This window comes from Cygnus olor, chromosome 1, assembly GCF_009769625.2.
Source record: "Cygnus olor isolate bCygOlo1 chromosome 1, bCygOlo1.pri.v2, whole genome shotgun sequence".
Lineage (NCBI taxonomy): Eukaryota > Metazoa > Chordata > Aves > Anseriformes > Anatidae > Cygnus > Cygnus olor.
The window spans coordinates 125,785,759-125,811,795 of NC_049169.1; the positions used below are offsets into that span (position 1 = coordinate 125,785,759).

The window sequence follows — 26,037 nt, forward strand, 5'->3', positions numbered from 1 at the left end:
TTGTCCTCGTGGGGGACTTCAACTTCCCAGACATATCCTGGAAATGCAATACAGCTCAGAGGAAGCAGTCTAGGAGGTTTCTGGAGACCGTGGAAGATAGCTTCCTGACGCAGCTGGTTAGTGAGCCTACCAGGGGAGGTGCCCCGCTGGACCTTCTGTTCACAAACAGAGAAGGACTGGTGGGAGATGTGGTGGTCAGGAGCTGTCTTAGGCAGAGTGACCGTGAAATAGTAGAGTTCTCTATTCTTGGCGAAGTCAGGAGGGGGACCAGTAAAACTGCTGTCTTGGACTTCTAGAGGGCAGACTTTGAGCTGTTCAGGACACTGGTTGGCAGAGTCCCTTGGGAGGCAGTTCTGGAAGGCAGAGGAGTCCAGGAAGGCTGGGCACTCCTCAAGAAGGAAATCTTAATAGCTCAGGAGCGGTCTGTCCCCACATGCCCAAAGACAGGCCGGTGTGGAAGAAGACCGGCCTGGCTGAACAGAGTTGTGGCTAGAGCTTAGGAAAAAAAAGGGGGTTTATAATCTTTGGAAAAGAGGGCAGGCCACTCAGAAGGATTATAAGGATGTTGTAAGGATGCGTAGGGACAAAATTAGAAAGGCCAAAGCTCATCTGGAGCTCAATCTGGCTACTGCTGTTAAAGACAACAGAAAATGTTTTTATAAATACATTAACACGAAAAGGAGGACTAATCTTCATCCTTTACTGGATGCAGGGGGGAAACTTAGTGATGAGAGATGAGGAAAACGCTGAGGTGCTTAATGCCTTCTTTGCCTCAGTCTTTAGCAGCAAGACCAGTTGTTCTCTAGATACCCAGTACCCTGAGCTGGTGGAAGGGGATGGGGAGCAGACTGTGGCCCTCACAATCCATGAGGAAATGGTTGGCGACCTGCTACAGCACTTGGATGTACGCAAGTCGATGAGGCCGGATGGGATCCACCCGAGGGTACTAAGAGAACTGGCAGAAGAACTGGCCAAGCCACTTTCCATCATTTATCAGCAGTCCTGGCTATCAGGGGAGGTCCCAGTCAACTGGCGGCTAGCAAATGTGATGCCCATCTACAAGAAGGTCTGGAAGATAGACCCGGGAAACTATAGGCATGCTAGTTTGACCTCAGTGCCAGGGAAGCTCATGGAGCAGATTGTCTTGAGTGTCATCACGCGGCACTTGCAGGGCAAGCAGGCGATCAGGCCCAGTCAGCATGGGTTTATGAAAGGCAGGTCCTGTTTGACAAACCTGATCTCCTTCTATTACAAAGTGACATGCTTAGTGGATGAGGGAAAAGCTGTGGATGTGGTCTACCTTGACTTCAGTAAGGCTTTTGACACCATTTCCCACAGCATTCTCCTCGAGAAACTGGCTGCTCTTGGCTTGGACTGGCATACACTTTGTTGGGTTAGAAACTGGCTGGGTAGCCGGGCCCAAAGAGTCATGGTGAATGGCATTAAATCCAGTTGCAGGCCAGGCACTAGTGGAGTCCCCCAGGGCTCAGTACTAGGGCCAGTTCTCTTTAATATCTTTATCGATGATCTGGATGAGGGGATCGAGTACACCCTCAGTAAGTTTGCAGACGACACCAAGTTAGGCTAGTTACGGTAGCTCTCCAAGATGTTGAATATCCTTGGGATACTCAGACCAGCATGTTCTTGTTGTTATGTCTCCTGAATGCGCTTCAGGTTTTGTTTAAGGTTAAACAACTACTTAGGAATCTCATCCGGAGATCTGTTTTGAGGCGGGATATTTGCGAGTGGCAGGGAGTGTGGGAGGATATGGGCAGGTTTCTAGGGCAGTGGGCACCTCCAGTGTTTTGGACATTCACCCCTGAACAACTGCAAAATCCTAAAAAACTGGTAGAATGCTTGAAAAAAAGGTGTCGTGACTCTGGCAGTTCCAAAGTGACACAAATCACTGTGGCATGCTGGGGTCTGGCTTGTGCCTATCGAGCTGCAATTGATGCTACTATCAACCTAGTGACAGACCCTGCGGCCGTTCCAGTCCCGGCTCCCGCAGCTGTTCCAGCTCCAGCTCCCGCAGCCATTCCAGCTCCAGCTCCCGCAGCTGTCCCGGCTCCAGCTCCCGCAGCCGTTCCAGCTCCCGCAGCCGTTCCGGCTCCAGCTCCCGCAGCCGTTCCAGCTCCCGCAGCCGTCCCGGCTCCAGCTCCCGCAGCCGTTCCGGCTCCCACAGCCGTTCCAGCTCCCGCAGCCGTCCCGGCTCCAGCTCCCGCAGCCGTTCCAGCTCCCGCAGCCATTCCAGCTCCCGCAGCCGTTCAGCTGGCCTTAGATATTGCTGAACGACAAAAGTGGCCAGTTCTCTATCTCTATACTGATTCATGGATGGTAGCAAATGCCCTGTGGGGGTGGCTACAGCAATGGAAGCAGAACAACTGGGAATGCCGGGGCAAACCCATCTGGGCTGCTGCATTGTGGCAAGATATTGCTGCCCGGGTAGAGAACCTGGTTGTAAAGGTACGCCATGTAGATGCTCATGTGCCCAAGAATCGGGCTACTGAAGAACATCAAAACAACCAGCAGGTGGATCAGGCTGCTAAGATTGAAGTGGCTCAGGTGGACCTGGACTGGCAACATAAAGGTGAATTATTTATAGCCCGATGGGCCCATGACACCTCAGGCCATCAAGGTAGAGATGCAACATACAGATGGGCTTGTGACCGAGGGGTGGACCTGACCATGGACACTATAGCACAGGTTATTCATGATTGTGAAACATGTGCTGCAATTAAACAAGCCAAACGGTCAAAGCCTCTCTGGTATGGAGGACGATGGCTGAAATACAAATATGGAGAGGCCTGGCAGATTGATTACATCACACTCCCCCAAACCCGCAACGGCAAGCGCCACGTACTTACAATGGTGGAAGCAACCACCGGATGGCTGGAAACATATCCTGTGCCCCATGCCACCGCCCGGAACACTATCCTGGGCCTTGAAAAGCAAGTCCTATGGCGACATGGCACCCCAGAAAGAATTGAGTCAGACAATGGGACTCATTTCCGAAACAACCTTATAGACACTTGGGCCAAAGAACATGGTATTGAGTGGGTGTATCACATCCCTTATCATGCACCAGCCTCTGGGAAAGTTGAACGATACAATGGACTGTTAAAGACTACACTGAAAGCAATGGGTGCTGGGACATTCAAAAATTGGGAAACACATTTGGCAAAGGCCACCTGGTTAGTCAATACTAGAGGATCTGCCAACCGAGCTGGACCTGCCCAATCAAACCTGTTACGCACTGTAGAAGGGGATAAAGTTCCTGTAGTGCACGTAAGAAACATGCTGGGTAAGACAGTCTGGGCTACTCCCGCCTCAGGAAAAGGCAAGCCCATTCGTGGGATTGCTTTTGCTCAGGGACCTGGATGCACTTGGTGGGTAATGCAAGAGAATGGGGAGGTCCGGTGTGTACCTCAAGGGGACCTAATACTGGGTGAGAATAGCCCATGAGTTGAATTATAGTATGTTAATTATCATATAACTCTGTATGTCATCGCTACCATGGTTGCTATATATCATAGATGAAAATGGTGATTAATTAGAAGGTATTGGAAAGAGTGTAACCTGAGCATGACATAAATGGTATGGAATAAGGGGTGGATATCTGTCCTGGTTTCAGGTAGGACAGAGTTAATTTTCCTCCTAGTAGCTGGCAGGGTGCTATGTTTTGGATTAGGATGAGAAGAGCGCTGATAACATGCTGATGTTTTAATTGTTGTAGAGCAGTGCTTACACCAAGCCAAGGACTTTTCAGCCTCTCTCTGTCCTGCTAGCGAGCAGGCTAGGGATGCAGCAGGAGCTGGGAGGGGACAGACCCAGGACAGCTGACCCAAACTGGCCAAAGGGGTATTCCATACCATCTGACATCATGCTGAACAATATATAGGGGTGGCTAGCCGGGGGGGGGGGGGGGGGGCGGCTGCTCGGTGATAGGCTGGGCATCGGTCAACGGGTGGTGAGCAATTGCATTGTGCATCACTTATTTCGTACACATTATTACTATTAATACTATTATTATTATTATTATTATTATTGTTATTCTTTTCCCTGTCTTAATAAACTGTCTTTATCTCAACTCACAGACTTCACTTTCCCGTTTCTCTCCCCCATCCCGGAGAGGGAGGGGGGAGGGTGAGCGAACGGCTGTGTGGTGTTTGACTGCCAGCCGGGCTAAACCACAACAGGCGCACGTGTCGATCTGCTTGAGGGGAGGAAGGCTCTGCAGGAGGATCTGCATAGGCTGGACCGATGGGCTGAGGCCAACTGTATGAAGTTCAACAAGGCCAAGTGTCGGGTCCTGCAGCTGGGGCACAACAACCCCAAGCAGCACTGCAGGCTGGGAAATGAGTGGTTAGAAAGCTGCCTGGCAGAGAAGGACCTGGGAGTATTGGTTGATAGCTAAATACGAGCCAGCAGTGTGCTCAGGTGGCCAAGAAGGCCAACAGCATCCTGGCTTGCATAAGAAACAGTGTGGCCAACACGGCTAGGGAAATGATTGTCCCGCTTTACAGGAGACCACCTTCTGTACCCATGCAATCCACCCAACACCTAGAAGGGAGGCTTCTGGGTAAGCACAGCACCTCAAAGTTGTGGTAGTCCAATTTACCAAGTGCTCCTAGACTACTCTGGTCTTGCTACCCAAACAACACGCAAACGACACCCACAGCAAGCAAAGCATGTGGTCTGTGCTTAAAAGGGACTGGGCCCAGCTGCATACACACAGGCTGGGGACGGACAGGCACAGTGACAATCCCTTCTACATGCTGGTGGCTTTGGGTCGTACTCAGAGGCAAGCTCCCACATCTCACGTACAATCAGGGCTCTACACCAGCAGCAAGGCACCTCTACAGTCAGCCTACTTTTTGTCAGAATATCAAAGGGGAGTGCTGGAATGTGGTGCTACCACACGATGGTTGGCACTATCAGACATGCAAGCGACAGCCTGGAGTTTTGACAGTCAGTGTACATGTGAGGATGAGCAAGTTGCTTGATATCCCTGAGTGCACCCCACCTCCTGTGCACGCTACGATTATGGCCTAGCGTGGGTCAGCCTTCTGCTTCTGAGGCACCTTCAGCAGTCCCTGGCCTACACTCCATACAATGTCTGAACAACAGAAAAGCACACACAATGGCAGCACAGGATCATGCTGCCTGGGCATTACAATCATCAGCTCTCCAGGAAATGTGGATGTCTTCCCTGAGCTCATGTAGCTGCTGAGGCAAAGCCCCAGATGAGACAGATGGTAAGCATGGCAAGTGCCCCCGAAGCTCACGGCCAGCAGATGTGCAGACACTGCTGGTGCTGGATGCAGCAGCACCTGCTGGCTGCAGCTGCATGTTAGCTATATGGCCACAAGCTACCCACTCGGTGTTTGTCATTTTATTTATTCTGCTTATGAGACAGCATGTTGGAGCTAGATTGGCTCTGCTTTCTTTAACACTGCCTAATCTTGACTGCAGTCTTAAGCACGCTCAGCCATTTCTTCTTTTCACATAACCAGAGGTGTTACCAGCCACCACACAGGTAAAGGCACAAAGGACTTCACTACATAGGACAAGATCAGGAAAAAAAAAAAAAAGAAAAAGTAGACTTGAGATACATTTTAAGTATAACTTCTTAAGGCACAGGACTGTCTCAAAACCAACTACAGAAGCTGAGCAGATATCTTCCCTTTCCCTAGTATTTAACTGTTATGTATATACTAACATTTTAAAGGCAGCAGGAACTTTTTTTTTTAAACACAATACAGGTAAAATCTTCAAAAAGGATGTTATCCTCTTAAAAATAGAAGTTAACACACATTCCTTTAATTATTCTCTCAGTCTTCACTGGTGTTTTTTAAACAATGAAGCAACAAAAACTTGTTACCTGTCAAATTCGTCTGCAGTCCTCCTTTCACCCCAAATAACTAACCAATGGCTGTAAAACATCATCAAAAATACACAGGCATTACAAGAGAAGCCGATCATTAGGAAGTAATTTCCCAGGATGTGAAGCTGAGAGCAGAACCTGGACAAGGCATGGAATAATATATATATATATATATATATTTATTTATTTAAACAAGCAGAATCACTAGTTTTGATAATTAACTGAAGAGTAAAGTTAAATAGGGAAATGTTAGATAACATTAGCAGCTATCAAAACCAAAAAAGCTTCACAGAGCTGTATATACTCAGCATTGTTAGTCTCATCTGCTATAACTATTGTTTTAAAATCCCACTGATGCTTATCTTTGTATATACAAAGATTACTCAGACACTAAGATCTTTCTATTATACATCAATAAAATACTTTTGTCTTTGGGTCTTTCAAAGTAAACCGTACTAATAGTGCTCCACAGGCAATATGGCACAATCTGCTGTGCATTTGTTACTGAGGTCATTAAACTTATTATCATTTCAAATAACGTACAATGAAGTTGTCATGGCACTTTGAAGTCGGAAGAAAAACCCTATAACTGGTAGCAGCGTTTTTTTGTTTTATTTGTTTTCTTTTCATACCATTACTGGTTCAGATTGGTTTTCCCAATTCCACAAGCTAAGTCAGCAGAGATGCCACTGGTAAGCTTCTACCTCCCACACTCATGACAACAACCCATGACAGTTAAATCCCACAGTTCCCTTTCCTTCGGGCTTCATTAATTTTGTATTTATTTGCTTGGGTAATTAGTCCACAGTGAACGCTCCCTTATTCTGAGTAGTTAGTTTCCTTTTGATCACCATTCCATTTCCAACAGTATTATTCTCTTTCTCCCAGAGTACTTAGGAGCCACCTTGTAATCATTCCTTAGTAGAAATAAAATATAAAAACAAAGAAATAAACCACATTCCACATTTCAAATCTCTCTTCCTTCTTTCTCTGACACTTACAGAGGATAGACTAGGCAGTGCAACTGGCACATGTGCTCCCCAGCCCCCTGCCGTATCTTGTCCTGTCCTGTTTCTGGTTCCTTCTTCTCGCTAACTACCCCAACCACTTTCCATCTTACCTGCTCTTGCTCCTGCATCCTTTCTTCCCTTGACATAACCATTTCTGCAACACTGCACAGGCATACTTCTTATCACGCTTCCAGTTACAAAGCACATTTTGCCCTTTTTCCTCCCTTTCTACTTTCTTCATTTCTTTCTCTGAAGCTCAAGTTCACTGAAATCCTAAAGCAAAGATTAACTGTTCCACATTTCAAAAAGGCACCCCTATATCGCTGTGCTATTAATCACTCATGCACTCAATTCTGTTGCTGCTACTTCTCTCCCATGCTCCTTAGGCATTTCCTTTAACAATTCCAACTACCCTTTTTTTCCTCTGTAGGTAAGGTTTGTCAACCTCTTCCCATTACCCTCAGGCAACATCACATTGCATCTCCTGTTCTTAAAATAAGAAACTGAGTGCTCTTCTCCCTCTCACTTGTCCCAATGCCTTATTCCTTCTAGAGAGCTGTCAACACCTCAAATCCTAAATGGTAAAAATAAAAAAGCAAGAGACACCTAACCATCTTCCCTGTTGTGTGTGTAGGCACCCTAAAATGACTCTCTATCCTATCCTCAAAGTCTGTACGTGAGACTTTTTCTTAAAAAGTTACTTCTTCCCCTTTTTCCTAACTACCAAGCTATTTGGTACTGCTGTAATTAAGACAGATGTAAATATTTCTCCTTCCCAGTTAGCTGGAATTTATGTATATTTCTCTACAATCTTTCCTTGAAGTCACTTTGTCTGACATTATTAATCTTTTCGAATCACACCCCAAAGTAACTTCAATCTGCCCATCCTGTTCATGCCCTTCTCTCCCTTCCTAATCTTCTGCTCCAAAGCTTGCACCATTCCTCACATCTTCTTTCTTACCAACCTGTCTTTGCTTTGTGCCACACAATACATCGAGCTGCCACCCAAATCCAACTTGACACTTCAGTAGAAAAACTAAGAAGCATATTACAGACCTCCAAAGAATTCACATCTACAGTATTCCACAATAAAATTAAGTTCTTCTAGTCAAAGATTACTGAAGTCTCAAGTGATCTTCCCCACTGCAAACAACGCTGTGCATACTACAGAGAATCTTATCTGAACATATATTATGTGGAAAACAAATGAATTTATTAATCTGTGAGAGACAGAAAAGATACTCAATAAAAGGACCAGTAAGAACCTTTATGTTTGTTAGGTGACAAATGGAGAAGAAAAGGAGGTACAATGGGAAGCATCATACCCATTAACTCTGCCATTTTAACACTAAATCTACAATGTATTTAAGAATTCACACACAAGGAATAATAGTGTAACTTTATTTTAACACGTGCGCTGCACTGATGCAGTAGATACAATGCCAGAAGGTCTTCTCTTTGCACAAACTACTATCAATCGATTTCTAAATATTTAAATTACATTCCAGGTGGAAGCAGCATTTAGTGCAAAGAACAATTAAGAAAACCCTAATGTTAACTGTATCTTGGGAAATGTTTGCAATACACAGGTGCAGCAATCACAGCTGTTTTCTAACTGGCCTTAAACATGGAAAACTGATCAACTATTGCAGTTTGCATTTGAAAATTTGAACACAAAGCAATTTGTTTTCCTTAAAAAAAACAACACTGCTGCAACAAATAGACTGACAGTGTGTACATACTTGTTCAGAATCAATTCAGCAACTTAAAAAAAATTAAAAAAAAGATAACGTTCAGGGTTTGCTGAATTGCTTTATACTACTTCTATCACTTTTAAAGTCCTACATTAAAAAGTTAACACAAAGAAACAAAAGAATCCTCCAAGCCTCTTTTTATACTTTATCGGTTGAAAAGGAAAGATTTGCAAGCACTGCTGCCTCTGCCAACACTTAACTCAGGTCCCCGGTCATTCCACATTACAGAACAGCCCTGCACACCCAGCATCTCTGTATTCTGAAGTGCCAGCCATGGTACAGCAAGCCAGCAAGAGTATTAAATCATCTTCCAGTTCACAAGTTTCTTTGCTAAAAACAACCACCCCCACATGTTGTGACTGACTTCTAGATCTATCTAGTTTGCTCAGGAAAACATATGCTGTGAGCCCCATCTTACGAATGCCTGTGTGCTTAATACCACCTACACTGTAATCATACTAAGGATCAACGGGAATATTCATGCTTGCGAAGTTAAGGGTACACAACTGCTTGTAAGACATCTGCATTTGTTTGCACCTGTAAAATATACCAATTGTGGTCCTGTATCATAAATGATGGGTTACTATTAGGTCATAGGCAATATCAAGGTATTTTCTGGGATGGATACAATAGGGCTAAAACATTTAAGGAAATGCAAGACACTTTTCTCTGCCCCTGTTCAGAAGGAGGCTCTGCTCTGTACACAGGGATACATGGGCTGTAGGCCATGGAAGAACTGTGTCCCATGTGTATCGAGGAATCAGCAGTAACAGGAATCACTTTAAGCCATAAGAGGGAAGAACACTTCTCTTTGACTCTCCAAACTAAAAGCAGTTTAACAGCACAACCGTACATATAAAAATAATTATACTCCAAATGAAGGGCAAATTTTTACAAGTTTTCCATTATCACTCAAATTCTATATAGGTTACTGAGAATTCATCAACAGTTTATGTACATGGGACATGTAAAACTCTTCTTTATGTATGGTTTAAGAATACAGATCTTAGGAGTGTATTTTTTTCATTAACACTTAATATTTTGGTTTTGTGGGAGGAAAAATAAATCAACTCCCTACAACAAAACAAAGAAAATGTGAAGACTAAGTGTTGAAGAAAAAAACACATCATTGTGGTTCAGGATTAGAGTGTTTTGGGATAGTGCACTTTTTATTCTATCTTGGTAATGTACAGAAGCATACAGAGCAGTTATATCCTTCCTACCTCCTCTGATGTGAAATCTTTTAAATGTTAAAACAAAGTTTTAGTCAGTACATAAGCACATTCTTACAAAAATATAGCTTTTCAGACAACACGATAAACAGTTTAAGAAAAATGTTTTCTCTTTCAGAACAAAACTACAATGTAACCTAGCTTCCACTGATAATTAAATTGCAAGTGGTAATTCAGCAAGAACCTCACACAACATGGTCAGTCTAGACCAATACAACCAGGCCATACCCTACTGAAGTATGCCTATTTGCCCCAAAACATTCAAGAAATACTGGTGCACATGAATCTAGAACACATCCACATTTCTGTTCCCTGTTAAACAACCTTTCTTTCTTCAAGAACCTAGTGCTTACGAAAACCCAGCTTTAATTTCCATGCTGAAAGAGTTCAAAGTAACTCTATAAACTACTGTTAAATCCACATCAAAATCTCAAAATCTAAGTAATCAATAGGGTAGCAGCTAAAGATGTCCATGAGGTGAAAGGTCAAAGACTCTTTTCTCCTGTGGAAGAGATTACAGGAATATCATGAATGATTGAAACTACAGCAAATAAAATTTAAAATTAGTTTTCTTCCCTTTGCAGTGAAGAATCTGTTGTAGCCTTTCAGAAGTTGTTTTTGTTTTTCCTCCACCCCCCTCCACTTTTTTTTTTTTTTTTTAAGTTATGACCATCTTCTGTATATGGAAGCACTGCAGCGTTCAATTTTAAGTATCAAAGAAAAAACTCCATCCTTGAAAAGCACCATCAATTAAAAAAATATCTGGCGGAAAACAATCAAACAAACAAAAAGTCCATGGACCACCCTCAGGGATGAAATGCTCAAGATGTCTTTTTTAATCAGTTTGTGAAGATCTACAAAAACTAAAAAGGATCACATTCTAAAGGTTCAGTGCATTCAGCAGCTATATAGTTTTGCTGCTTACTCATCTTTAAGTTGACTTTCAAAAATAACACCCTAGCTCATCAAAATATACATTTTCCATTTGCTTTTAAATTAAAATAATAATAAAAACATTTAAAGAATTCACGATCAATAGCATGACTAAGTTTCAGGATCATCTACAGCATATAATTTAAAGGTTCAAGATGCCAATATGCAGCACGTGGCAGGCCTATATGCTCCATGCAGCATGTACATTTAGGATAATCTTGAATAATCTTGATGTTCAGACTTCAGTTTATTTCTTCCAAATAGTGTAGAATACCCACCTGGAGAAAATGAGCAGTCAAGGAAAAAAAAAGTAGGTAGTACATAGTTAAAGTAGAAGTAATTCTTTTCACTTGTACTTTAATTCTGAAAACTTCTCATAGCTCATAAAGATGGGGTAGGCAAAAATCTCAAAAGTGAAATCTCCCTGGATCCTCTTCTTTGCTCATCAGTTTAAAAGAGCACCCCATTTCCACCAAAACTGAAATCCTTTGCAAACCCGTGTTTCCTAATCCCTGCTTCAGATTTTCAGGCTGCACATTTTGCATTGCAACCACTGAACAAACTACAGAATTACTTCGGGAAGAACAATTAAAACTCCAGCTCTTCAATCAGGAGTTCACCAAGCTGGGATACCTCTTGCTCATTTTCTTGATAGCAATCTTGAATAGGAAAGTGACATCCAGCTGACAAATTTGTTAGGCCCTAACACCGACAAGATCAAGCACACCAGTAATACTGAGATGTTCAATAGCTGAACACGAGGTGTCCGAGTATCTTACTGGGCAATCATTTAACTGTCTACCAGATCTTGAATGCCTCAACAGGGGTTCTGCTGAATGCTCACTTGAACAGATGAATCTAAATTTTGGCTAGGTTTTTCCTCTATAAACTTCTATGGTGTTGGCTTCAAATACTTTTCAAAAAGCAGAACTTCATCACCCAGACTGAACTAGAAGCAATCACCACAGAGCAACCAGCAGCTGTGTGAGTACTCTTTGCTACTCCTCCAGTGGCAGACAGACCCAGCTTCAGCAGGGGTCAGAGCTACATAATTCTAGCAGCTTCAAAGGAGCAGACAGGAAGATGAGACATGGACATCACCTTTTTTAGAGCTACAGCAACTGCTGCAGAGTAAGTCACAGTTTTCTGGAATTTAAAACTTAGCATAACCAAAATAAACTCACATAAAGATATATGCTCTTCTGTTTACACAGTGAGGTCACACATGCTCCAGATGGGAGCCTGCATGTTCATCGTAGTGTCCTGGTGGAGACCTCAGGGACAAATATGCTTTCCTTAAAATGGAGAGTTGACTTTTATGTCAATAGCTACTTGAATTTCAGATGAACCCCAAAACAACAGTAGTAAATACCAGAAATTCAAGCAGCTGTTACACACAGCTACTATTCTGGAAGTAGGGAAAACAAGCAACAATAAAATGATAACCTTGCTTTAGCATTTTGGCTGCATTCAGGTACCCATAAAGCTAACTTTTGGTCAGATTATGAAAATGAGCATTTGCATAAGTCAAAAGACTCATATAATTACTCAAGAGATTTCAGGCACTAAATGAACATCACACAGGTCGCTTTCTGAAGAAAGAAATAAAACCCTTATTTTTTAATTGGTTCTAGTAATTCTACTGTAAGCTATCACATTTCTGTCATCCGTAAAATATCACACAGGTATAATCTTCTATTGAGACTCATCCTTTCTATTTCGAAATCTAAGTTTCAAAAAAGGTGATAACCTGTACTCAGAATGCAGATAAAGGGATATCAGAAGTCCAAAAGCAAATTTATAGTCAGAGTTGAGTGTGTGTATTTTATATATATATATATATATATATTTAAATATGTATCTTCCTTCGAGCTAATCTGAAATCATTAAATTACTTTTTTTAATATTCTTGTATCTACACTGCTATATCATCAGGTTCTTAATTCAGTCAGAAAAAGCAAACTAAAAGAGCCTGCCTCATTTCTCTAAGAACTATTCACTTTCATGCTGGTATACCTATTTAATGGTCAGTTTTTTTTTTCTGATAAAAATATTTCTTGTCTGTGAGCTTACATACTAGAAGTGCATTTTTCAAAGGAAAGAAGTACTATTTTCTACTTAATTCATTTACAGGCACTTTGCATATTTAAGGCCTGCAGTTGTGAAGGCAAAAGGATCTGAAACAATTTATCTGAGGTTGTAAACTACAAGGGTAAGTATCTTCATATATGGTTTATTTCACAGTTTCCTTTTTGTCTTGAAAATGTTAAGATCAAATCTGAGTTTCACTGGAGACATGAAAATAATGAGAAACAGGAGCTTGTTACAGTCAGTATGGTGTCCAGAACAGCAAGCTACAGTATTAAACAGTATTGAGATTTGAGACAGAGAAGGAAGGCAAAATGAACACATGAAATAGAAGAAAGGCTGTGGCAGAGTTTCACTGACTTAATATATTATGAATAAGCAGATCCTGGAAAGACTTCTGTATCAGAAAATGGACAGCCACAACAGGCATTACTCCACAGAAGTATTTCCTGGGAGATCACAAACAAGTGGTGTGTAAGACCCAAAGCAAACGGAAACAGAAGAGGGCAGATCAAGTGGCTTGAAGCCGTAACTTCCAGTTCCTTGTATAACTTGCCTGTCACCACAAAATGAAGAATTTCTGAAGAGTTATTTTTAGGAACGAGGATGTTGCAGAGAAATGTGCATACCTCCCTCCCCCCACTTGGAATATTTTTTCAATATCATTAATTAATAATGGTTGTTAGGAATCTGTTTTTTTTCTATTTAAATTACTTTGAGATATATATTTGGTGTCAGTTTGTTATGGGTTTTGCACAGAGTTGGGGAAAAGAGGGGAAGAGATGGGTGGTTTTTTTTTGTTGTCGTTTTGGTTTGGTTTTGTGAGGAAAACCAAAACGAAACAATACAGTCTCATCAGAACTCCCATGCAGCATTACCCTCATCATACAGTTTACTCTACACTGCATAAGCAATATACTCGGCAACACTCCAAAACATGAAGAAAAACATAGCCTGCTCTTCAAAGGTGCTGATCGTTTCACTACCTGTGAATTTATGGCATCTTTAAAATAAAATTCCTGCAACTATCTTCAAAAATAAAACTGCCGTTTTTTCATAGCAAATGAACTATATTAATAGTGTTTAAGTTAGAAGTGCTTTCTTGCATTCAAATTCATTACCTCCAAGCAGGCTAGGCTTGCTCAATTTATTAAAACACACTCTCTACACTTTTTTAGTCTTTAAGGATACAATTCCATGTAGGAGGGAACGCACACGATCTCTTTTGAAAACTCCACAGGACAATAAAGCCTGCTAAGCTGTTCTTCATAAAGAGTCAAGGCATCGGTCAGATTGATACAGTTTCCCTAAAGAAAAAAGAAAAGTCCTTGTTATAATAAAAGAAGCAAAATTGCAGATGAACGTATACGCTGACGTCAATGCAAGGCTCCCATATACTTCAAAACATGCGGTTCTTAACATTTAATATTTACAAGGCGGATATTGAACATCTTGTCTTCATTCTGCATACAGCAAACAACAATATGTAACTTTTCAAGAAAGAATAAATATAGAGGGGATTATCTACATTCTCATTAGCGGAAGTAACCATTACAATAGGACTTCCAATTAAAGTAGACCACCGTGTGTTGTTTACCTTTAACATCTACTCAATAACCATTTTCTTTGTGATTGCTTAAATGTATCCGTAAACAGTATTACAACATCCAGATTTTCTCAATTATTTAACATTGCCTAGGTCTTAAAACATTAAAAGGCAGTATAAAATCCCATAATCTATTCATTTTAAACCAATTCTTCCAAAGAGCAGTATGACAAAACAAATCAAATTGTGCAGAAGTTCTGTGGCTGTAGGTCACAGTCTTGAAGCTGCTGCGCATCACTCCTGAAACAGAACTGCTTCCTGTAATTTTTTTTCTTGGACCCACGTAATATCTCATGTAAGAAAATATCAGTAATACCCTTTTCTGACCACAACAAAAACTAGTGCTTATGTGATTTTCTCTAACAGTGCAAGTGCAACTATGAAATATCAGACACACCAAAGTCACAGCATTCCTTCCCAGACAGACAAATAAATATTATGTAAACAAATCAGATAATACTTGGAATACAAATACATCTCAAGGATTACAAATGGCAAGGAACAGGAAAAAAAATCTCCTGGTTATAAGCACAAACTTGACCAAGGCTTAGTGTTAATAAGCAAGTCATGACAACATTTAGCTGTAATGCTGATACAGAAAAAGATCACATTTAATCAGAGGTATGATTATCCATACCCAGAATGGAGTTGAAGATTTAGAGCTAAGAGTGAGTCCACAGAACACCAACAGACTGAACAAACACACACTAGACAAAGTAATAACGCAGTCGTGCAAATTTTATTAAGTCTTCTTGTTGAGTTTCTTGCCTCCCCTCCAAAACCCAAGTACTAGAATCTGTACTTGAGCCTTCTAATTCGAGAGCACATAGCAGCAGAGAGAATTATTATTTAAGCATTATGATTCACTGAAAGTTGGCTGAACATATGAACTGAATATCTAAACACACACGTATATATGATGACTTTGTCTCTCTTACAGCCACAGCTTATTCAATATTTCAAGACCTGTAACTCAAAACAAAGGTCAAGTTCTCTTAGGATCCCAGGAACAAAGGATTCATTCAACACTTTCAAAATACTCGCACCTCACGCATAAGTCACTCTGCTAACACACTGCAAAACTTAGCTCCAAGAGATCGGTCTTTAAGAAATCTGCATTTTACTGTTTAACTTCTGTTTCTCAGTGCTCCCAGATGTTTAAAAACAGTCCTAAAATAATTAAGTGCACACAAACACAACTGAAAGTTAATTCTCGTGAAGTGAGGAACTCACTTAAATTTGACGAACACACATGCTCTTATAAATGGGGCAGAGGCTGAAACGAGACAAGATCTTATTAAAACCAATATGCCTCAACAGGTCCCATCAACATTGTTCTTTTACATGTAACAACATCAGATGATAGCCAGAAATAAAGCATGTAATGCGCATTTTGACTTTGGGATTTAAACTGTTTTTTCTACTTCTTTGCTTGTAGTATTATTTTTCACTATGACGTATTTAAACTTTCATACTTTCAGAATAAATGAAAAGACACTATCTCACTGTTCTTTCTCTGAATTTTTTTTCAGCATGCTCAAATTTTCACAAGTGGAAAAAGAAAACGTAAGATTAAAAAAAATACTATGCATAGTGTTTTTTTAAGAAAATATATTCTTGCAAGTTCTCTTTCAAAAAAACTTGCATAAAATATGTTTTTAATTACAATTTTGACCATAAGTATGGGCATGACGTGCCACGTGGTTATTTGGTAAAGGAAGATGGCACGCTTTTGCTTTATAACACTTGGTTTTGGACAGGTTCAATGATCTCCATAAGGTTTCAGAAAACAGAAGAGATTTGTAAAAAGGTAAGATTTGAGCACTAACTCAGCACAACTGCTCAAAGCACAACAGACTACTGAAACGCTTATTTAGTAACCTATTATTATCCAGGGGACTGCAGCAGTTATTTCGTTCAGCCGCCCTTTACAAACATATAATTTTGTTTCAACACCAGACTGAATGGAAAAGAAAGGAAAAAAAACAACCTGCGTGTGCAATTTGAGTCATAAATAGAAAATACTGCTAGGTAATTTATGGAGCATACCACCATTATGGAGGAAGTTTAACAGGATACACAATGAGATATAAGTACCTATACTGAGTTTCCCAGCCTGCTGTTTCAGTATTTCATCCTTTCTCCCTTCTTCAGCATCAGACAAATCACTGCAAACAGTGTGACAAACAAATTACAGGAACAATGAAACTTGCCAATAAGCAGTTTTTACTTTTTCAAACCCAATTCCCAAATTCCCAATCTCCTCATAAAGATCTTACATAAAGTTAATGACACCTTAACCTGTCCTTCAGAACACACACCACAGGACAATGTAACTCTGCAGAGTCACTTTTTTTTTGTAATTATTCAAATTTAACTCTACAAAAAGCTATAAAAATTCCAAAAAATAAAGCCTATAAAACTTAGATTAGCTTATTTCAGTAATGAGAAAAAGTATCAAAAAAATCACCATTATTAACACCTTTCAACTAAGACCACAGTTTTAAGATCAGTGTAAATCACATTTAGATGGTCTTGCGTCACTAAAACATGACACAGGGAACCATGCCCAGAATGCAACACAGTGATCAGTCAGATAACCCGCAAAGTTCCCTGCATAACAAAAATAGTTACCTGGTAGAGGAATGCATTTTGTGTTCTAAACAGCCACTACATACTCAAATAATAACTAATACTGACCAGTGTTCAAAGAAATTCAAAACTGATGATTCCCCAAATATTCTTTTTTAAATGGAGATGAGCAAAATCAAACTTCTTCCTCCCACACTGTTCAGTCCATTTTCAACATATGGAAAAAAATACCAAATTCCTCTCCCTGCCCCCCTGGTTAATCTTTGTTCCATATCAGACAATTTGACAGAGAAGAAATGGGGGAATGCTAGTGTTGTTGCTTTTGTTTTTTTAATCCTTAACAAGTATCCCTTTGACACTGAAGTATTTGAGGTAGTTTTAAACATTGAGATTAACGGATCTCATTAACTTGCTCATGACTGATGATTCCTAAACTGTTTCACAGTCTTTGCATTCAGAGTCTGCTCAATGCTTGTACACATTTTGACAGCTCGTGTCTGTCTCCCAATACCAAATTATTCTTTGCTTTCACAAGGCATAAATTCTGGAGCACAATGGTTTTAGTTTGAGTTTCTACAACACAACACAAAACAATTTAAATAACAAATACATTGCTGGGCAGACAATAAAAAACGATTCCTTAAAATAATTAGCCCTATTAATTCCAGTTAACCTTAAAACATTACCTGTAAAGGGGATGTGTTCATCAAATAGTTCAGCCCAATTTAGGCCACTATGCTTCCTCTGACCTTAAGACAGTAAACCAGTGATTTGAAAGCAGGTGGCGGGGTCCGTCTCCGTACCTGCCCATTTCTTTGAAATCATTTTTACACACTTACTCTACATGTCATTGCTACTGGAAATTTTGTGTCACAATACAGTACAGAAGGTTAATTTTTAGTTTTTAATTTAACATTTATATTTTTATTTTGCAATGTCAAAGGACAGAGTTGAACGTGGCCACGGTTTCTTTCCTTCGTCACTTCAGAGTGACTAAGAAGCAAGGAGATACACAGAGCATGAAAGTCCTAGCATCAAACCTAGGCTTGAGTTTTGGATGTCAGGGACAGCTTTTAAGGAGATAACGGAGGCACACCTGACTGCAGGTATCTCCACTGACCAAGTGACCAACTAGTTTAAAACTAAACTCTCAGTAACCCACGGAAAAGCCTGCCCCTTAAAAACTTCCAAACTGTCAAGAAATCACACAGGCGCACACAGAGACTTGCACACACACGTTCCTCCAGTCTGCTTTCATGTTTCAGACCAGGAGAACCCTGCTCTCTCTTTGGAAGTGATAATTAACCCACACAGGAGCCAAAAAAGGATTTTAACTATGGAGCAACATAACCATGGTCTGGACGCTCAGAGGGCATGGCCACATTATATTAGAGAGTGGCCAAGATGCAACAGCTTGGCGAGTGGCTGGGCGTGCGGGGGAAATCTGATCTCTCGCACCGGTGGTTAGTTCTGTTTGCTCGAATGAAACCTGTGAGTGGTCTGAGAACGTTTCCACCTCGTCTGGCAGAGACGACCCAGACGAGGAAGGAGTAAATTCCCATACAGAGGTATTTTTAAAGGTTCCACTTCTTAAACAGGCTGAAAATGATAGCTTGCTCAACCTCAAAGGATTAGATCAGCAGAGCAAAAATTTAGCTCAGAAAAAGGCATTTCCATAGCCACACGTACTCCACTGGCACACATTGACAACCTTACAGTCAGTCTCAGCACCTTGCAGAGCATAGTGTCACAGTGGCTGGACAATCCTGGAGTGCTATGTGGAGGGCATAGGATCGGTGACGATTCAGCAAAAAAAACACACATACCACACTAGTATTTACAAGTAAGTATTTCATGGAAGTTACAAAATCACTTGGGCAACCTAAAAGTTATACTAACTTTTAGAAGGTGTAACAGCATAAAAATGTATGCGTTCAAAAACAAGACACTGCAAAGGTCCAGCAGGGATGAAACTGGACCTTGGGATACACCATGTTCTGACAGACTCACTAACTCAGACTTCTCTCCCTTTTGCAGTTTGAGAACTTGCTTCCCTTGGAGAAGACAATGATGAGGGCTTCACAGACCCCTATTACAGCACTGAACACTTTGAAGCACCAGCTTCGGAAGGAGAAGGAAAAACAGAAATATAGCAAGCCATGAGATTTTTAAGCATCAGTGTAGTGGGATTAAGTTTATATGCAGACACAGGGCTGCAAGTTCTGTAGGTTTAGGTCTCTGACTCTGTACACTGGAAAACCCAGGTCCTACACAGACTGCAAGACTCCCAAGATGGATGACATGGTTAAAAAGCAAGGACATGAAGAGCAAGGCCACTATTTGCACAAGTGCTCTCATTGTTATTACTATTGGTGGATGTGTAGAGAAATTACATAGGCATTTTTCACCAAGATATTTAAGCACAGACTTATAGCAACAGAAAATGCAATGCATAAATTGTCCTTTCTACCTCTCCAGAGCTGAAACAAGCTAAAAAGTCACTCCTTCATCCTAAAATCGGGCACATCTGTTCTTGCATCCCCTAGGAATACAAATAAACAACCTGGAAAGCCTTTCCGCAGCTACGGTCTCTCTGCAATGTTAGTTACCAGTCTCCACCTAGTGGTGAAAGGATCTTCTGCATTTTGAAGATCAGCATGGCATCCCCAAGGGAACAATTAGGTTGTGTGTGTTAGAATAGCATGTGGAAAAAAAAAGCTGCAACTAAAATTATTTCAATAATCTCAAAAAACAGTGTGCATAAATACTGCTGTATTGCACTGCTGATTGCCAAGCATATGAAAATAGCAATCGTGTCCTGCTCAGAAATAAGCAGCTAAAAATAAAAACAGCCCCACACCTTAACTTTTACATCCCACTTCTCCTTTATACAGTTGTTGAGATCAACCTTTGCCAAAGTTAAAAAAAAAAAAGAGTATTTAAAATTAAGTCTTCTTAATTTTCTCCATACTGTGTAACATCATGTTTCGGTAACTGTTGCTTTCAGAACCCTAATCTGACATGCTCCTGGAATTACCGGAGCATCCCTCAAAATTTTTGCAGGCTTTTCTAGCTGCTTGGCTGTTTCTGGCAAGACCTCAAGTAAAGTCAGGCACACAGGTCTAGGAAAAAGTCATACACGGCACATCACACAAGTAAGAATTACTAGCATTACCAAAACTCAATTTATGATTGGTAAATGTTGTGGTACATACTACGTGCATAATTGTCTGGGGGTTAGGTGGGGGAGACGACTGACAAGCACGTATACTAGTTAAGCTGTGCAAAAATGTCTTATTTACAGTTAAAAGGTGAGGTGCAAGCAGAAGTCATCCTACCACAAGCAAGTGCGATTTCGTAAAAGAAGTGTTAACAAATCAGACAGTGACATATAAGTTTTTGCTCTCGGCTTGACATTACTGCAATTCTGTATACATCAGCATTAACCACTTTTACTAAGCATTCCCAGAAAGAGTTTTGCTTTTGAAGAAACTTGAGACAATGTAAAAATTTTTTGTCTCTGCATACAAACACTGAACAGGTAACTGCAAATTCTGGGTCCAGGAACGCTCTGAGGTCAGGGTCCACACCCCATTCTTAATACACTTTGGTCTCAATTATGATAAAGGATATGGATCAGAGGAAGATGTCAACATCAGCAAATTTACTCAAAATTTTTTGTTTGTTGGTAATGCACATACCATCCGAAAAACACAGTGTCTGCATTAAGACCTGCAACATCTAACTGAAATCAAATTAGCCTGACAATATTCTTTATTGAATAAACTCTGCAGAAGGAGACAAGACTCACAGCCAGTGAGCACAGCAATGGCACCATCCATTTTGTCATCTGCAGATGAAAAGAGAAGCTATCACACCATCTGCGCAATGCAATTAAGTAAAAACCAGGTATTTTTTGCACTTAAACTTTGATGAATTTGGATTTTAAGTCAATCAAAAATACCATCATGTAATTATCTGTATATTAGTATTTTTTTTCTAGTTAATGCATATGAAATTATCAAATTTTAACAATTAAAAAACAGGAAAAAAATCTGAAAGTTCAGAGCTACATCACAGGGCCACAACAAAAGACTCAATTCTCAATTACACTGCAAACAGTCCACAGAACTCTAGAGGAAAGTATTACTGAATGGGAACAGAAAGCTACGGCTAAAGTGCACAACTATTTTCTTATAGCAGTTATAGCCTGCCATTATTACCTGTATTGCTTCCATGTTACCAACCTACTACCAATTGTTTTCATTTCCCAACCATCCCCAGCTATTCTGAAGACTGTTTTTCAGCCTGCACTTCTGGACTGTAGAACACTGCAGTTAGACATGTCTAGACTCTGCCTGTTGATAGCTTTCTTGAGCAATACCTGCAGTGGTTTGCTCCTTCTGATAGCATAAATACACCTTTTTGTCGTCTGCTGTAAAACACCCCAAAATCAGTTTATGTTCTTGAAGGGTAACATTTTCCAAAACTTGTTCACAGCTCAATGAAGAGGTGATGAGCATTTCTGTTTATTTTTGCCAGCAGTGGTATTTAGAGAGTCAGGCAGCAACACAAACTCGAGGCTGTCAATTTGTGAACAGCGCTTTACTTTTGGATAAAGCATTTCTTGAGCACTTAAATAAGTAACATTCTAACAAGATGCACAAGGTAACCTCTATAAGCAAAACTGTCAGAAGACAGGCTGCAAACTACGGAGGACAAGATCCAAATGGTACTACAACATAATGCCAAGACAGAAAAAGCAACTATAGCTAACTTGCCAGTAATCAGTAAGACAGTGTAACTTTTGCAGCATCTTTCCTATGGGGCATCTCCTCCTCACAGGGAAGGTCAGGCCGTAACAATTAGGTGGACATTCCCTCAGTCACTTTTCTTGATGATATTAAACATTTTCTGTTTTAAAGAACCAAAAAGCACTTCAAGAAAGCGGGTGGGGGATTGACACACACAGTTTTGGGTTTTAAAAACACAGCTCGCTCAAAAGGCTTCTGATTTCTTCAGCAAGTAAAATAGAGCCTACTACTTAAGGCAGGCATCCTGGAAGTTAACAGCTGGAACAAAAGTAACTTAAATAGACAACATTAATACACAGAGCTAAAGATGCCTGTCATTTAACAACTAACACATCAGTGTTCTCAGCATGTCACTGTGGTTGGCTACTAAAGTCGGCAGCAGTCATGTCTGAACTTCTGCCCACAGTCTAACCCAGTCTAACCCAGCCACGGCTGCACCAGTCCCAACCTCTACTGGTTTCAGCTTGATGCAGGACAACCACCTCCATGCCCCCTGGCTGCAGCATGGCCGTCACATCAGCATAAGCTTCCTCCAGGATTCCTTCTGCAAAATCTGACAGACAGCTGTCCACAGACATCCATTTTCACATCCACTACTAAAGACATATGTATAAAGAAATATACAGTTTTACTGTATATGTCACAGGTAGCAAAACTGCACCACAAGTGCTTGGTCTGTCTAAAAAAATGTAGTCTCTTTTCAATACCAACACCTGTCCAGAGTATTTCCACTATTAACAATAAAAAAGCCATTAAAATTTACAGCATGATAGGACTGTTTTAGTTGTATCTTATTTCAACCACAAGATAATTTACCTCGCCCACAAAACTACTGCATTTCAACATTAAGCACCACAGTAAAGTTGCCAAAAAAAATACCCCTCATTCTGTGATTCAAACTTCTCAAAAACTCATCTAATTTAAGAACAAACCAATTCCTTTGCACACCTCTGAAAGCTAGCTCTGACGGGAACGTTAAACGAGTGTTCAAATGCACAGTTTTAGGAGAGTTATTTCAGAGCTTAACGAGATATTTCAAAATACTGTACTTAGATGCTACACACATCAGAAGACTAGTTAAAGTACAGGCATGACACAAAAGAAATACAGCTTCAGAGGCATTTCAGTCATCCATCTGCTGGATGTTTGTCATGTTTCTGTACAATTGCTCACAGCTTTGTGGCACTCTATATTCAGAATTACATATAGAAAATATCTTCAGAGGAAAGCTTTACCACAATTACATTATACCTGAGGTGGCTATACCGTAGCAAGTATATAAGTTTTAAATTATATTTAAATGGAATTGGATTAGAAACTTGATACACAAGAAAACCTTATTTGAACTGTATAAAACATTTCATAAAACACCAACCATTATAACAAGTAGATTAAAACAAAATCTGCTTTCCAGAAGTCAAATCAGTGATTTGCATTAGAAGTGGATAGAAAGCAAGAAGAGAGTATTTACTCCCAACTGACTCATCTTCTCGTCCCATTGCACCTATGTCAAATTCTTACAACTTTATGAATGACACAGATTTTCATGTCTTACACTATACTACTGAAGATACTAGCTTAAAAACCATGTCTGCTCTGCTTTTCTGAGAACTGCTTACTACTAAAATATTACGCAGTATGCCTTGCTGATTCTTGAAATTATGTTTTTAAGTTCAAAGACGGATACTCTACAATTTCAGTTGAAAATGAAAAAAGACAAGTCAGTTTGGAAAGCCCAAATTTCATGCAAAAGTCCCAAACAAATTATTAAAAGGAAAAAAAAACAGCTTGCTATTAGATTTTAAGTTAGCTTTTTTCTTTCTTTTTTTTTTTTTTTTTTTTTAAGTACCTGATTGCAATACATATACAGCAATACTTTACATTCAGATATCATACCTGTGTGAAATATTTTCCATCTTGCTTCAGGACCTTCATTGAGAGGTCAAGAATCAACCGCAAAAATTCCCACGTGGAATCTGCGTATAGAGTATGATTAAAAAACAACCCACTCCCCATCACTGGCTTGTTTACTATTATGCAGTCAAGAGTTGCAACATGTCTACCATTTCAAAAAAGTAGCTATCCTGCAGTTTTAAAACACAAAGAAACAAACCACCATGAAAAGAAAAACAATCAAACCCCACCCCGTAAACAATGGTAATGATGGTGGAATTGAGTATATCTGGTTTTCTTCAGAATGATTACCCTATGTTTTTTCTTTTTTTTTTTAATTAAAATTTTAATTAACTTGGAGGGTTGGGGAGGATGGGCTATTGGAATGTAAACTCCCCAAGAGTTACATGAGTTCATATAAGTGCCCAGCTTAGAATTTAGTTTTTAGAATAAAAACATTCTATGCACTTGTTAATTTTTTCTAATATTCAAGAAAAAATCAAAAGGAACAAATGTGCTATTGTCATTCTCTGCCCCTCAGATTACTATTAAAAAAGGGAAGAAACAAAGTACTTTTTATGCAAATTGCCAATTATTATGCAGTAGAGGGGCTGAAATAGAGAAAATATTCAGAAGTTTAAGAAGATAAATTAGAAAATTAACCTTCTTCTGGAGATGTGGAGATTGGAACAGCTGTCAGATCATTAATTACATAATCAAACATCCTTCCTTCTTTGGCATACCTCTTCAGTACGGGAATACAGTCTTCAATTAGAACCTAAAAGAATAAAGTACTGTAATTAGTCCCCAAAATACCCTAGAACTGACCAGGGAAAGAGAAAAAACATGAATACACAAGAAATAAGGCAGGGAAAAAAAATACAAAATAAACTAAGGATTTAACTTCAGGCTCCATTTTCAACTTTTTACATCGTGTAAAGAAAACAAATAGTTGCAGGAATTGTGGGAAGTGCAAGGCACCACAGGACTGAATTTCCTAGCTCTGACTGTTGGGTGACCACTGTTCTGACAAACAGTGACATTTCAGTCTCCCAACACACCAGTAAAATGAGGTATTTGTATGAAGTGCCACAAGCAGCATGTGACCTCTCTGTTAACTTTCTGCATGCATTTTTAAACTCACACCTGTAAACTAGTCTTTATGAAAACCTTAAGGAGCAGTGATGAAAATGGAAAAAGGCTACCAGTGAAGATGTCGGATCACACCTGGGCCAGTTTGTAAGCTCTGTCAGATGTAACATGTAAAATCCTTAACCACAGGGCTGCACGCATTTATCTATTTATTAGTACACTAGGAATGTAATGGTAAGAAATTCTGTCTGCAAATTAAAAACAATTTTTAAAAAATGTATTACAAATTTAGATATTCTCAGTAGTGGAGGGAAACTTAACAATACACATTTCTCCTCCTTTTTATCAATTTAAGGATTTATGTTTAACATTGCATCCTTACCATTATTTCCTCTTCATTTGAGAAGTTATGGCAATAAATATTCTCATATTTCATATTCCTTAAGGGATATAAATAATTATTTTAAAAGTGGAAACTGAAAGTATTTTGAAGCTAATGTGTACTTCCAATACAAACCCCACTGACAGCAATTAAAATTTAGAAATATTATTAAAAATGGAAACAAATCCTTCCCAAAATTAAGAAAAAAATCAAAAGGCTTTTGCTCAAAAAAACTTTCCCACACCAGACTTCCAACCTAGAGGTAATTACATTTGAAGTATTACTTTCGATGAAAGCAAAGTAAAAATTACCTGATAGCACTCTCCTTTCAGATTGTCTAAGACATCTCCGCATGTTTTACGCATGTATTTTTTACACCCGTCAATCACCATTTGGTCAATGTTTGAAGATAGTTAAGGCATTCTACATTCCAGAAATAACACAGGTAACAGTTTCCTTTTCTTCAGAAGTAAATTCTCAAAAAGGTGAAATTTACCAAGGGATAGTAAGATGTATATTTTAGCTACACGTAACAGTAGACAAACTTACATATTTGTCCCCAGTTCAGTTAGAGGTTCAAGAAGTGTGCTTTTTTTTTAAAAAAAATAAGTATTTCTGGCTTCTTAGGTTACTATTACTGCTCAAGCTTGAAATTTGAACAATAGGATGGCAAAAAAAAAGCATAAAGATAAAGTAGATTAAGACTACATTTTTAAAACAACCATTTTTGTTTCTAGCAAGGGGAGCCCAAAACCTA

The 26,037-nt window shown here is 39.8% G+C and overlaps 1 protein-coding gene across 2 annotated transcripts in view; it reads right to left on the reverse strand.

Annotated features, from left to right (window-relative positions):
• Positions 1 to 10,693: 10,693 nt before the first annotated feature.
• The window catches only part of SMS (spermine synthase), a 45,822-nt gene continuing 30,478 nt past the window's right edge, over positions 10,694 to 26,037 (reverse strand). For both annotated transcript variants that reach the window (XM_040531945.1, XM_040531955.1), the window contains exons 7-11: positions 25,592 to 25,681; positions 24,470 to 24,584; positions 23,810 to 23,889; positions 14,093 to 14,208; positions 10,694 to 11,091 (exon numbers count right to left, since the gene is read on the reverse strand). In XM_040531945.1, the coding sequence (XP_040387879.1) occupies positions 11,061 to 11,091; positions 14,093 to 14,208; positions 23,810 to 23,889; positions 24,470 to 24,584; positions 25,592 to 25,681 (432 nt within the window). In that variant the 3' untranslated portion in view covers positions 10,694 to 11,060. The remainder of the gene's footprint in view (positions 11,092 to 14,092; positions 14,209 to 23,809; positions 23,890 to 24,469; positions 24,585 to 25,591; positions 25,682 to 26,037) is intronic.